This window comes from Rhamphochromis longiceps, linkage group LG4 (assembly GCF_057381845.1).
Source record: "Rhamphochromis longiceps isolate RC_006_pf linkage group LG4, R_longiceps_female_GT1.1, whole genome shotgun sequence".
Taxonomy (NCBI): domain Eukaryota; kingdom Metazoa; phylum Chordata; class Actinopteri; order Cichliformes; family Cichlidae; genus Rhamphochromis; species Rhamphochromis longiceps.
The window spans coordinates 27,540,680-27,556,355 of NC_140560.1; the positions used below are offsets into that span (position 1 = coordinate 27,540,680).

The 15,676-nt window shown below is 39.2% G+C and overlaps 1 protein-coding gene across 2 annotated transcripts in view; it reads left to right on the top strand.

Moving 5' to 3' along the window:
• col5a3a (collagen, type V, alpha 3a) overlaps nucleotides 1-15,676 on the top strand; it is a 47,086-nt gene that overhangs the window by 687 nt on the left and 30,723 nt on the right. For both annotated transcript variants that reach the window (XM_085404247.1, XM_085404246.1), the window contains exons 2-4: nucleotides 11,671-11,835; nucleotides 12,091-12,304; nucleotides 12,508-12,670. In XM_085404247.1, the coding sequence (XP_085260373.1) occupies nucleotides 11,671-11,835; nucleotides 12,091-12,304; nucleotides 12,508-12,670 (542 nt within the window). The remainder of the gene's footprint in view (nucleotides 1-11,670; nucleotides 11,836-12,090; nucleotides 12,305-12,507; nucleotides 12,671-15,676) is intronic.

Consider the following 15,676-nt stretch of genomic DNA (forward strand, 5'->3'; position numbering starts at 1 on the left):
AACCCCTTCTTGCATATGACAGATTAATTATCCGCCTCATTGCACTGGGAGGGTATTTAGCAGCTTCCTCAGCTTTTCCTGTTCTTGTTGCATTTTAATCAAAGATATTTCCAAGATTTGAATTGGGCTATGTCCTTCATGCGTCAGGTGTAAATCAGCGATTTAAGGAGATGTGTGATGTCATGTTTGAGTTTGCTTGTGACCGGCGTCGGTTTACTGTGAAAGAGGGTTTGACGTTGGCTTGCGAATGGCTGAAACACTGCAAGTGGGCAGATTAAAATTCCTTCCATGGATCTGTTTAATGCACACAGATCTTAAATTACAGTTTTTCTCAAATGCTAAAACACATGTCACAAACGTTACCACCAGGTCCCCCAATGTCCAAACACAACACCCTTCTCTAAAGCTACATAAACACAACCACACCTTCCCACTGCAAAACTCAAACTCCCACACCAAGAGAGCAGCTCGAAGCTGTCAAAACTGTAAACACTATACACAGCATTACACACTACAGCAAAACAATTGAAAACACAATGCTCAATTTGTGAGAAGGTTCTTTGTTTCATAACTGCCAATGCATATTTTAGAAACTATACAGTAACGGATCGTCGTAGATCTCTGCAGAGGATTAGGCATTTAGATTTGTGAGTTTCATATGAGTAGTATAAATCTATAGAAAATCCTGCATGTACGTACACTACTGTAACACAACTCAATGCAAAAACAGAATCTATTGCACACAACAGTAATCTTGAAAACATGAACAGGGTGTGAAGTTTTTTTATTTACGTTATTCACACCACACACACACCACAATCACTGTGCGGCATCATGTCGCTGAGCTGTTGCTCGCATCTCGTCCGTAATGATGGTGCGAGGTTGTCTTGCTCTCCCTCCTGGACCTTCTCCTCTCCCATGTTGGCCTTCTCCTCTTCCTCGTTGGTCGCTCCTCTTCCTCCTCTCATTTGAACTCCTCTTCCTCATTGGCCTGCTCCTCTTCTTCCAGGGCCAGCTCTTCTCCCTCCTCTGCATCAGATTCCTCTTCCCCTGACTCTGCCTTCATCCATTGTGTTTGTTTGGAACCTTCAGCATACTGTGCACTCTGAACTTGCTTTTACATGTGGGTACAGCATTAGCAACAAGTGTCTTCAATTTTGAGTCATTGTGTGTAGTGAATGACGCCAGGTGTGTTCCCTGTGTTCAAAGATTGGTGACTGTGGCAAGCATTTTGCATCACATGGGCTTTCATTTGAGGATATGAGCAGAGTTGTTTTGCAACATGTGTTTTAGCAAGGAAAAATGTGTTTAGATTTATGAGTACAGAGGGTTGTGTTTTGTGACTTGTGTCTTCATGTGACATGTGTTTATGGTACTGGAATATGGTGGCTACATTTAGTAAATGTGTTTAGACTACTGGTCATTTGGGTTACAGGATTGGCTTTTGTGTTTTAACATTTGAGAAAAACTGTAATGCACATATCACTACTGCCTTCCTGATTCTGGTACACTTTTATAGTGATGTATTTTATTGCAGACTTGAATCTCAGATCACATTTGCACAGTAACTGATATGACCCACTTCCACTATGGTGGAATGTAATCATTGGACACATTTTCCAGTTATCCACCTGCAAAAAAGAAGACATCTGGTGACTATCAAACAGCTGTATCTGTCTGTCACAGTGTCCAGGCCTTCACATTTGTTGCACTTTCAAAAATAAATAAATAAAAACCAGCCATTGATGCAGCCATTTTAAGAGTTGCTTGTTGCCGACATGGCAAGTAGCTCACTTCTAATTGTCACCCACGCAGGTCTCTGGCACAAGTATCATTAACTGATGCAGACTACTTCTTTACAAGAGTTGCAGTTTACAGATTTGGTGATGAAGGGATTTTGTGGTCTTTCCAAAGTAGTTACACATATTTTGTTGTCAGTCTTGGTTTTTTGGCTTCACCTACTTTTATGACTGGCAAGATTTTTGGAATTCATTGGCTCAAACAACATCAAGAGAGGAGGAAGTGAGCCAATAGACACAAGTGGCATTCAGGCGGCACAGCGGTTGTCCATGGTGTCCATTGCTTTCTATTGAGGATCTGTGAAGTGAGAGCCTCACATGATTAAAAGAGTGAATAGGACATATGGTGGTACAGATATGACAGTCTTAGATATGCACATGTGGCTGATAATGTGTGTGTCTTGTGCCTGTGAATTTAAGCATGCATGTGTGTGTGTGTGTGTGTGTGTGTGTGTGTGTGTGTGTGTGTTTGTTGTGTGTACTGCAGTTCAAGAATGTTTTCCCATATGCTTTCTGTGTGTGTTCGGGAGATGAGAGAGTACTTTGTAGTCATGTTTGCTAACAGGAAGTGCGATGTTCTTGGACATGTGCATGGTTCATTTCTTTTAGAATCCTCTGTTGTGCTGCCTCGATGTGTTTCTGCTCAGTTTTGTTTTCTTTGTTTTCTTTTTTTAGTCCGCTCAAAGTCTGGGTGTATGGGATATTTGTTTTTATTTTATGTGCCTTATCACATCATTTACATCATCTTGCTCCTCTTGCTTTTGCCTGTGATAGGGGGCAAATTGTGCATACAGCCCCCTCACTGTGTCCCGTTTGATTCAGTCTTCTTGCCGATCCTTCACCAGACTCCCAAAGGATGGCAGCAAAGCTTGTTCGCCTTTGATCCAGCAACAAATTACTGGCAAATAAAAACACATGAAAAAAGGCTGCTGCATTTATCAGCATAGAGAATGAGAAAAGAGGCATTACAGCTCTAGTGTTAGTTCCTGCGAAATGAGTTCAAGCTATTCTAATTGAATCATTAAACATGAGAAGTGTTAGATATGCTGATATCTGTCCTTACTTGCTGATGCTGCAAGTATCACATCAAAACTGCTTCTCTGACATTGTGATGAAGCAGACTGTTTGGAATTCCCCCAAGTGTTTAATCTTTAGATATGATGCCTATACGCTTTGTGGCGCCAAACCTCAATCTATAGTATTCAATGGACATCTGGCTTCCAGAAACTCCCTTCCCCTCAGGCTTCTATGACTCTGAGTTCCTGATCACTGGATGCTCCAAGCAGCTTTTTGGGAGACTAGCTGGAACGGCTTCCTGTGGACTTGCAATAAACAAACATCAGATGAGTTTCCTTTCTGTCCATGTATCCTCACATGTCATTTGCTTTAATATCCACATTTCTGAACTTCAGAAAAGTTATTTCAAAGTCATCCATCACGTGCACCATCTCTGAATAATCGTTAAGAGTTCCTATCAAAGTCATTTAAAACCATGTACAACCACTAACATTGCAGTAATCTTGGTCTCTGAGTTCCACTTATACTGTTTCTCTGGAGCAAAAATGAAATAGTCATGTCTGTACCTGTATTACACATAGTTTGTGAATATTTTATTTTATAATACTGTGTTCTGCTTTGATTTTAGAAACCCTGTTGCTCTCCATAAAGCTGCCTTAATGTTATGTATCAAAGTCTAGATGACAGCTTGCGTTTGAAACTAAAATGGGCTTGGTCATGCATAGATGTGCATGTTTTTTCCTCACTATTGCCCAGGGCTTGATGATTTGAATCAACAAGGACCATTGTGAGCCTTGCAGTAGATAATGGATTTACATTAGTGAAAGAAAGTCCTGACAAGCCTAGTAGTATAAATGTGTGTGTTTCTATGTATGTTTGTGTGTATTGCCTGTCCAGTTATGGGCCTTCATGGGCAGGTGTTTTCTCTATGGGCCAAACAGCTTTTGGCCTGTTAGCCTGTCGTGCTGTGAGCAAACATGAGCAAAACAAACTGTGGAGACTGAAGAATGTGGTACTGATGTGAACTGGAGCAAAATGTGTAACTGGATTCCACCATTTAGTGTCAACACAAAAAGTATTACTGATGTGGGCATTAGCCCAAACAACCACATATGCCCAGTGACCTACATTGACAATCAGCAATGTTGTTGTAATATTTGTTTCCGTTCACCTGTTTGGATCATTTTGAGCGTAGACTTGAGATAGATCAAGTTCTTATTATGAAGAGAGCATATGATAGATACCTGGTTTACATAATACAGAACACTTAATATTCAATTAGGTTGTCCTGTTTACTCACATCCTTGCTTTGATTGACCCCATTAATAGGACTTCCTAACTCGTTACCCCTGAGAAAATGATTAACAAAAATTCCCAGCCACCATCTGTGCAACTGCTGACTTGACACGCTCCTAAACTGTCAGTGATAACCAAAAGCAGATCTATAAACACAACAAATTCAGTGTAATAAATATCTCTGCATTTTTATGCACTGCAGGCTTTCAAAATAATACTTTGACTTGACTCCGACCACATCCATCATATTGACAAAATCCGGTCAAAGACATACAGACAGGCATTGAAGCTTCTGCCAAAAAACCAAAATGACAATGACGTTCCCCACCCCCAAGGTGTATCTTAGAGCAAATTTTGCCATGATGACACTGTGAAACACACTTTCTTAGACAGTCACATGCTGTGGAAAAAAAGCACTTAAGTTGGCTTGGCAGGGTAACAATATTTATCCATACATCTGATAAGGAGGACTTTGGGTATTTGTTTCTGGTGCCCTTTACTAAAAAGTCTCTTTGTGGGCTGTTACATATTTCTCTTCATAGTCAACCTTTATTTTGGTCACCAGTGTGATGACTTTATCTTGCCCACAGACAAGCAGCCAGACAGACAGACATAATCCTATCACCCACAACATTTAAACCATTGCCATGTTGTATAAATGACACAGATCATCTTGTTCAAATGCAGTAGTCTTCTGCAAAACCTTGAGTCCTTGGTCCTGGCATTCGTGTGGGATACTCTCACCTACACATTGCTCCAGACCAAACACAACCCCAAAGGCAAAGGCATTCTCTCAAAACAGCAGCTTCCCCAGCATTAAACAGCGACTCCACAACTCAAAAATGGCACAGGGACAGCTTGAGGAACACAACAAAAAGCCCAAGGCACTGATCCAGCCTCCAGATTCCCCGGATCCTAAGCTCAGAGAGATTCAGCTGAATGTGCCAGAACAAGCCTGATCCACACATGCACACAGATCTCTAAAGATCCTTTGACTATGACTGATGATTTAATGGCATGAGAGATATTTAGTCAATACTAGGTTATTGTGGCCTCAGTATATAAGCAATGTCCAAAGAACGAAAAAAATGCTTTTGCAGTAGTTTGCACAAATGTATTCTTGTGCTTCAGTTACTTTTATTTATAAGCAAACGAGTAAAGTGTTTGACACAGTAATTAATTTAGTGAGAGAGAAACTGTTACAAAGGCAGTGTTCCAAAGTGCTTTTCTCTTCCTCTGGGAATGTTAAAGCTAGAACTGAGCTATAAACAGTTTTTGTCTATTCTGCTGTGACTAGGTGTGCAGACAGTTTATTATTCTTTTTCTGTGCTTGCGTGTCTCTTCCGCATGCATTAGCTCTCTGCAGCTCAGAGAGTTCCTGTCCACACACAGTCGTGACCCAGACAAAAGGTCACACCAAGTCTTAATTAGATTAAAGGCCATTTTTCTTGCAGCCACGGGGGAAAATGTGTCTGGATTTATTCGACCGCTGTGTCTGTCATCATTTTCAATACCATTCAATATTTTACAACATTTCCCATTTTCTGAAGAAATTCTGTCACAACAGCAGATTTTGTGGTGAGTTGGATTTTAATAAATAGATTTTAGATGGATTTCATATACCCATCTAAAAAGAATAATTCAATGCCTGTGTATTTCAGCTTCATGTGCACATGTTTTCTGTCTCATTTGTTATAAGCTACATCTGAAAAGTATTTCAGTCTTTAAATGTGAGATTCTCTTCCTCCACTCATCTCAGGGTGTGGCCCAAGATACTATGGGAAGTTCTTATTGCTGAGATTTCTTCCTGGCTGCATTTCTTTTTAAAAGTCCCCAGTTTCAGGATTCAGTACTTTTTGACAGAGTAGTGTGTGTGTGAGGGGTATTTTCAGGGATGGTTGTGAGCGTAGGTGGTATGAGTCACGGAGAATGTCTTTGGAGACATTTGCTTTTCAAACACAGAGAACACATTATGTCTATCTACGACTGAAGTGGTGCTAAGTTGTATGACCGCAGGCGATGGAGAGATTATGTCAAGTGTCACACAGCCAGAGAAGGCACAGAGAGATGTGGATTGTTTGGCTGTATTTACATGGGAACTCTGAGTTGGACTGCAGAGCTTTTTACTATGAGGAAAACTGTGCCTGTCATTCTTGTGGGGCAGACATGGTGTTCTCAAAGATAAAAGTACAAACAAAAAAACAGACTGACAAGTGTCTTACGGCATTGAACTGTATGCATTTATATGGATGATTGTGTATCATCATATGGTGTTCAGTGCATGTTAGCTGTGAGTATTCTCAAAAAATGCCTGGTGTCTGTGCAATTGCTGGACATTTCAGCCCTTTTCCAAACAGTCTGACCTTTTGGCGTGATTGGAAAACATTCTGAGTCATCAGTCCTTTGAGAATTTCTGATGCTGTTTCACAGCACATTCAGCCAAATGGTGGGGACCGTTTTGTTTATCAGTAGCCCGTACCAGATGTTCTCTTTTATGCTCAGCTACTCTTCCCAAGTTTCTGTAGAATTAACATAATTTGAAGGGTGAGGTAAGGGCACGAATACTGCAAAGCATAATGAGATGCGAGCAGAACCTGTTCAGACAGTCAGTGCTGCAGGATAGGTAAGGAGGATGCAAGAACTGACACAACTCAAGGTGACATAAGAGACTCCAAAGCAGGGAATAGATAACATTCTTTCACTGATCCAGACTTCATTTGGCAATCTTCCACCACTCTTAGTTCTTCCTTTTATGCCAGATAAGGTGTGAGGTGAAATAGGGATAGTCATCCTTAAATCTATCAAGCTGTAACAGCAGTGAAAGTTTGATTGATTTAAGGACATAGGAAGTCAGGACAGTGACTTCCTATGCCCTCTGAGTCAGCTTACCAAACAGATCCATGGCCATTTCTTTTCTCTTTCTTTCAGTGTAGCCCATTAAATTGATGGATGGATCCTTTTCGAAGGAGTTCCTGCTGCTTGTCTCAGAGTTTTCCCCGTGACATTGTTGTGTTTTCCCACTTTTCTTTGTTATCTTGTGAAAGACAGAGGTCAAGAGTCTCCTGTCAGTCCATACTTAAAAAAATGTTTGGAATTGGTCAACAGCTTTAAAGCTCATAGTGATTAGAGGAAAAAAAATCTTCTATGACTCAGTAGTTGCATTATTAAATGAATCTGTGGATGGTAATTTAACAATTGTGCTCAAAAGCAAATTATATTAGCTTACATTGGTCATTTTGTCAGGTGCTGGTCTAAATTCTGCTGACAGAATGTTACAAATCCTCTATAATTAAAACCACAAGACTTTAGTTTAAAACATTATTCAGACTGTTCCAAACATCATTGCCTCATGACCTCGCATCCTCAGACAGAGGAACATTGTGTGTATACTGGATTTGGACTTACGTTTGCAAAGGAAATTGATTTGCAGTCAGGAATCAAACAAGGCCACACCAGAGCAATGAAGAACTCTCTTGGGATTAGACAGAGAATCTACCAATTCAATGAAATACAAACATTAAGGATTAGATCCCAGACATGAGGAGAAGTCCAAAGTAAACTTTTGTTAGAAATAAAGACAGAAATGTAAACGCTTAACTATTTAGTGAGAATTTAGCTGGATGAAAAAAGGGGACTCTAGAGTGCTACGTCTTTTGCTTCTCCATAGGCAGTCAACAGAGAGTTTTTGGTCATCCATCCATCTGACCATCAATTTGCACCATGGTGTGGTGGTTATAGGTTGTCATTGATGTCGCGTGGCAAAATGTTTTGGTTTTGGCTTTACTAGTTGGCTGTTCTGTACATGGATTCACTTTGGCTTTCTATCACAGTCCAAAGACACGTTAGGCTACTTGGTGGTTCTGGATTGGTCATTAGAATGAATGTGAGGATGAATTGTTTTCTGGCATCATATGGTCGGCTGGTTGCATGTTTAAGGTTCAGCGTGCCCTATCTCTTCTCCTGACAGCTGTGATTGGCTCCTGCAACCCTGAACTGCACATGCAGTTAAGAAAATTCCTAGTTTTTTTTTTTTTGGTGACTTGCTTATATTACAGTTTTTTACAGTCGCTAACAAGCGTTTGTCCAAACAGTTGTCACATTTGCAAAACTCTAAACACAATTAGCACAGCATCGGTCTGTTGTGGCCATACCATTCACACATTTCATGTCGTGTTCACCCAATATGCAGTCAGTGAACACATTTCCACAATGCTTACATTTTCTTAACAGACAAGTTATACCTCCCAACAAAACTATGGACTGTTCTTGTAGTATCTACGAATGTTAACACACAACATCCCACAATAGCAAAAACAATATTCCAAACCTTAGATACAGTATAAAAACCTCTGCTTCTGCAATGATATGTCGGTGGATCCGACATACCAGGCGGTTTTATCCCAGGTGCATCGACTTGGATAACATCAGATGTGATGTTGATGAAAACATGTGGCCTAACCCTGAAGATCGCAGAGATTAGATGCAAATCTTTTGCCTTTTTTTAGCCCCCCTCCCCCTCCCCCCCTTTTTATCTTGGCTTTTTGCTGTTGTTTTTTTGTTCAGAATGCTCTTGTGTGTTTCATGGATATTTTGTTCACTGTAAGCAATACTGTAAAACTTTCTCTGTCCTATCATACCGTGTTTCTACTGTACCTCCTGTGGTAAACAGTAAAGAAACAAAAACTTGTTTGCTTTTTACTGGAATGCTTTTGAATGTGAACATTACTGTACATGTGGACATACAGTTACCAACCAAGACATTTCTGGTGTCAATATGGTGGATTGCATGTTTCGCATGCAAATACCTGTGACACTGAAACATAAAAGTCTATGCAGTTTTTGTAATGTCAATAATAGCCAGTATTTTGAAACCTGGTGTACTTTGATTGACTGCATGTACCTTGTGAAGTGAAAACAAGTGTTATTCTTTGACAGACTAATTTCATTTTGAATCAGATTTATAGTGTTTTTGTACAGTTAGTGTGTGCAGAGAAAGATGTGTTCTAATTTTGAAATGAGGAGTTAGTATATATTTAACAAAGTGTATTTTTGGGAAGGATATTATCCATTTGGCCAATTGTGTTTTGTAGGTGTGGGTCTGTGTTAAGAGTTTAAAAAAAGTATCTGAAGTATGGGTAGGCGCTTGTTAGCGACTGTAAAAAACTGTAAGTGTCACAAAGGTGAACTGATTATAACAAGTTCATTTTGGTAGCAAATTTAACCAGCAGGACAGCGCATATAATTTTTTATTGATCACATCTCAATAATAATTCAAAGAGTCTTGCTATGCTTTTCCTACCCATCTGTTTATTGCCTCTCTCAGCACCTGATCCTGTAATATACGTAATATGTGCTTAATTTATTATGTCACTCTTCTCTGCCTAATTATACTCACGAGTTCAAATTAAAAAACATGTTTTTCTAATATTTCTTTCAAAGTAAGCAAAATCTTTAGAAGGAAAGCTGAGCTTAGTAAATATCAAATTTATAAATTAAAGGTACAACTAAATGCATTTTTTTTGTGTATTTTCAATAGTAACTATGGCTATAGATGTTAGTGTGCAGGGATTGGTAGAAGAGAAGCTGTGTGTTGTAATGAAGTCTTTTAATAAGTTTCAGTATAAATGTATTTTTGCAGGGAATAAATAAATAAATAAATTGATTAAAGCATTATTACGTGTGTAATGCTACATGTAAGGATTACATACATAAATACACTGCCATTAGCCATTTGTCATTATTTTTCAACCTGATGGTTGTACGCAGCAAAGAGACATACAAGATAATATGAAATTAATACAATTATAGTGTTAACTCAGGTACCTCTAACATATCTCTGTGATACTATTGTTGATAATTTTGAGGTATTGAGGAAAACTCTTAAAACGTTGCACAGTGAAAATAATAAGAACTAACACAGCCTCCCTAAAGATATGAGAATATGAGAAACTGAAAACCACAACCAGAAATTTGCAACAGGAAGGAATGCCAGTCCTCAATCAGGTTATAAGTGTGGGCAGTGTGTGGGAGTAAAACAGTGCAAAGTTTCTGTTGAAAGAAGATAGGACCTTCTGTAACTACTTAATTTACAAAGCTTGTTTAAAACTGCGCATAAATGCAAAATTTAATCTTTGAGATCTTAAACACTTTTAGATCTGTCCTTTTTGTTTTACATTGTTCAAGCCTGGCTACTAGCTTTACAACCCTGTTGCCATGCTGGCTTTCTGAGAGGGTGAGCTCCCAGAGCTTATTTGAATAAAGGATGTATGCTATGCAAATAAATAATGGCATAAAATGTAACACAGTGTTTTTTTCGGTAAGCACTGTCTGGACAACAGTAAACTCATTCCATATGTTTAATTAAGAAGGAGATAAAAGGAGAGTTCTGTTCGAGGGACAAGAGCTTCAGGAGGCAATTTCGGTTTAGGATCCTCATTTCAGATGCCTGGAATGCTAAGTGCTGAGTGGCTCTCTGTAGCAGCTGGTGGGGGACTGGCTGCACACAAAGCTCTGATCCTGGCTAATGCTCATAGCAGCATTTTATCAGCGGAACATCTAAAATTACACGAACAGCATACAGCACAGGCTCATTATAATGAGAGAGACTTAATACTGGAGTACATTTCATATCCGTCAGGCCAAAAGTTGCTCTGCTTATTGCAAATAAGTATAATTTAATGATATATGCGTTTACATGAAAACAAATTCTTACTTTCAAGATTTTTCTTGCTTGATGTAGTAATGAAGTTTAGTCCATTTAGATTTCAACAGCTTTGGAATGAGTCATTTTACTGTGATCAGGTACCGTCATGGTATTAATTTGATTTCTTTGTCTATTGTTCAGATAAGTGCAAAGGGAATTTCATGGGAATAAAAGAAGTGTCACCCCGTTACCATAGATGTTACATTTTTCAGGAAAAAAATTAATATTAAAATTAGATATCTTACTTAAATATGTTTAAGTAATGAATCACTGATGAACTAATTTAAACCAGTGAATTGTTCAGTGTGATAAACAAGATGGGGGGCATATTGCTGCTAGCTGCTGCAGGGTGAGTGGTGTGCAGGTGTCAGCTGCCAGGTGTGCTAGAGCAGGATTATGGTTAGGCTTTGTACTACCCCAGTCCTATAATAACACCCACAGTAGTCTGGCCACCTGCCGCCACATCTCAGAGGAGCTTTTCTCTTCCGACTCCTAGGAAGCAGGAAGGCTCCACACTTTCAAACAAGCTTCCAGCCTCATTAAACCCTGCCTTTCAGCTTGGTAGCAACCAGCACTTAACTCAGCCAGACACAAAAGTGCTGTCACACTGGCAGAATTTAAGTTTTAAAGTGACAAGCAAAAACACAACCTCCACTCAGCATGTTTATTATAGTTCTTTATACAAGAATACAGAAATAAAGCTAAAATATGGAAGTCAGGCAAGTTAACATCACCTTGTTGAAAGAGAGAAAATTAGCTTCAGTTTATGAGAAACAAAAAAACCCACTAAATTGTTTTATCTGATGTAGAACTACAGACAGATGGCTAATTTCTTTTCTTTTCTTTCACTTCCAGCTAATTCCATTGATGTTCTGCAAATGCTGAAGCTGTCAGAGAACATGGAGGGGGTGTCCTTGGAGGCTGGTCTCTGCACCAGCAGGAGAGACACAGAGGAGACAGACCTGGCCTACAGGATCAAAAAGATCCAGCTCAGTGCTCCCACCAAACAGCTCTTCCCTGGTAATGGGCTATTTTTTTTTCCTACAAGACCTTATACAGAGTAGTTTTTCAATGTAATATAAAGAAAGAAACTCCATGAGAAGTATGAACAAACTCCACGTACTGCTCCTCCTGGGCTGACGTCTTTCATTGGCAATAGTTTTTACCATTATTATTTCTACTCAGTTGTCACTATAGTGAGGGTGACGGGTCCCTGCTGTGCTCTCTCTTGTATGACTTATCAACTCTCTCCTGTTGTCTCCTCTCTCCCTTCAGATACCACATTTCCTGAGAATTTCTCCCTGATGACTACCATGCGAGCTAAAGAGGGCTCCCAGTTTTTCCTGCTTTCGCTGTATGATGACCAGGGAGTACAACAGCTGGGGCTCGAAGTAGGCCGGTCACCTGTCTTCCTATATGAGGATCAGGACGGGCAGCCAGCACCAGAACTGTACCCCATTTTCAAGAAGGTCAACTTTGCTGATGGAAAGTGGGTAGTTTGAGGGCTGATATCTTCTACATAAGACCTATAAAAATTTAGAGTGAAGGTGATTTGTGTGTTTGGTAGATCAAACCAGCGCACCAGCATAAATACATAAATGATATTAACTGCATTTGCAATAACTTTCTTAATCCTTCAACAGACAAAGGTTAGCAGCTTGTTAAGTTTCCCTTTATCTTTGTTTCTTTCAGATGGCACCGGATAGCCTATAGTGTGCAGGATAAAACTGTGACCCTTTACTTGGATTGCAAGAAAGTAGAGACCGTTGAACTGCTGCGAGGGGACAATGCTGTAGTCAGCACAGAGGGTGTCACTGTGTTTGGGACACGGCTGCTGGATGAAGAAATATTTGAGGTAGGGCATTATGAAAAAATAAAGCTCAAATCTAAATGTTTCTATAGTTTTTCAGGCAGTACAATTTTCTGTTTTTTTTTATTTGTTTGTTTTGGGTTTTTTAGTATTCACTCAAGATTTCTGCACATCTGTTTAAGCAGACAAAAAATAAAAGTTTGAATAGATTATTTTTACGTTGGCTATGAATTGTTCCTCTAGTCTCCACATGCTAAAATATTCTTGGGCAAAACATTGCATCCCAGAGTTAGTTGAGGCAAACCATGCAGTCAATTCCTATCAAGTGTGCATTCTTTGTGCATTAATTTATTGAGGTATACAAATATCTAGTTTCACTGATATGCAATGCAATGCAGGGCACATTGAATGATCTGACAAGATGACCTTGTTTTCATTTGCATGAGTTGTTCGTGTTTATGAGCCTCTCGAACTTCTTAATGTTTTATACTAATACCAATTTAGCTCTTTATTGCCTAAGATGAGTCTATCTATCTATCTGTCTGTCTGCCATAATATAGCATTCATCAGCCTGTGAAACAGCACAACAAAATACAAACTTTAAAGTATAAACTGTAAAAAAACCCAACATTTTACAGAATAAAAAGGGGAAAATGCAGAAAGAATGGGATGACAGGGCACTAATGTTAATCAAGTGCTATTGAACAAAAAAAATATAAAAAGAAATGTGTTTCAGAGGAAGTAGCAAGGAGATATGACCAGTTTAATCAAGCCCACCTCAAATCCAATAATTATGCATTTCTTGAGGGGGGTTGCCAGCATATAACTACCTGAAACAGCTGGTGATTTAATCCTTGTTCACTTACAAAGATTTGTTCACATGTATCAATATGCATGGAAAAAAGGAGAAGCCAAAAAAGAAACCCATAACAAAAAAACTTGTGTTTTTTTTTCCCCTCTGTTTTGTCATAAATAATTCTGTGTGCTTTCCATAACAATACACAACCCCTGCCCCATTGTCATTCCCAATGAAGCTCCACTCTAAGTCTGTCATCCACAGCATAAAATAGAGATGGGCTCAAGCCCCTTCCCCTGCTATATCTCCAGGGCTTTGTCTCTATTCAGCGATTGAGCAAGAAAAAATTTAAAAAAGAGAAGGTATAAGATGTTAATTTTAGTAGAGGTATAAGTTATATAGTTGGGTTAATAAAATAGTTTTCCTTCTCCATCAGCGACACAGTCTGCAAAAAGGAAGACTGCATCTGAAATTATGAACATCCAGAGGAAGGGTTATTATAACTTCACTCTGTCTTTTTTTTTTTTTTGACCAATAGAAACAGATTACCTCATATATAATCAATAACTAATTCCTTAACCCTGTCCATACATTTTTTAATCTTTCCTGTGCAATAATCTAGTTGACCATCTCATGTTGTAAGTCACTCTTCCCTTCATACCCTTTCCTCTCAGGCATTCCAGTTGTTAAATTATTTTATATCCCCACTTCAGTTAAGAAATGTGTCTCCTTGTGGGCTCTATAAATTTCCCTGTTCAGAAGCAATGGAGACTGTTTAATCTCTGGCTTTGCTCCAAAAACACTCCCATGCTCTTATTCGTCTTCGTTTGTGAAAAGTTATGATGATGATACCAAATGTGTGGTGATGACTAATACTCTTCAGACCATCCTTAATCAGATCCATCCTTTACTTTAATACATGCAATTTTTGTGGTCACGTGTAAGGAAGTGTGCAATCAGCTTAGTCTATCAGAGTCTTTAAATCTTGTTTGCTGTAGAGCGTTAAGTAACCCAAAATAGTTTGTTCAACTTTATATTTTTGTTGATACAAGTGTCGATAAAAGACACATTTCTCACATATGTTATCTGATTATCAAAGTTGTACACCTTGGGTGAGGCTGGTGCCACAGGGGAAAAAAAATTAAGTAGGCTGACCTTTGGCCCTCTGTTCCCAGACCCTGGTTCTGGGGAGGAGGTCAATGTTCCAGCCCAGTTTTCCCACCGTGGGAGCTCAGCGTGGGAGCATGGGGACTTTGGTCAGCCACTAATGTCTCTATTGCTTCCAGATTGCTTACAAATGACTGCAGAAGTTTTGCATTCATACCCTGCTCTTTATAGGAAAGCAAATTTTAGGTCTGACTGGACTCCTTTTTGGCTGCTATGTGCCCTGTTTGTATGTCTCCAACATGCTGACTGCGCAGATAAAATCCAGCCCACTATTTATTTGTTAGGAAATTCTTTCTGTCTCGCTTAGTACAGGAAATAAGAAATATTTTTGGCTCTGCTTGTAAGGCATGTTGAAACAAAGTTTGTCAAGCATATCTTTAAAGTTTAGCTTTATTGAAATGCATACATAGATTTACCATTAAAAAACTAGAGAAGTATTAATCAAAGTCTCTTTAAGTCAAAGTTAATTTTGTCTCGCTAATGACTCATAGCTGATGATAGTCAGATGTTTTTGGTTAGACGTGAGCATCTGTTAGTGTCAAAATGCAGTTTTATTGCAGTGAGATCGCTTATTATATTCTAGCTCCTTCACTCACACAAGATTATGACTCACACAAGAAATCTGATTAGGCGAAGGCTGGACAACTCCACAGAGAAGGCCTAGTTACTTATGATTTGGTGAAGATTATTGGCTATCTGGCACAACACACCCTATATGAGACAGCAGGGGGAAGTGGAGTGGACTTTTAAACATTAATGAGCCTGTGCCCACAGTGACATGTGTGACAACATGAAAGAAGATTGGGCGTCACTGGAAATTTGCAGGTTCAGCTGAGGTGTACTCCTTTTTCAACACGCCCTCACATAGCCTCTTTAGATGTCCTTGCCCCAATCTAAATGAATAATGGCAGCGTACACACAATTTGGTGCAACACTCACTTGCTGTGTTTTTCAAGAAGAGAGGGCTCCTGCTAGGCAAGAAAAACAGGAAAACTTGTCTGTGGAAGCATTTCCTTTGATCTTGAATTGAGATTGGATTAGATTGGATTAGCTCCTTTTTGCCTTCTCCCGCTCTCTCTCCATCTCCC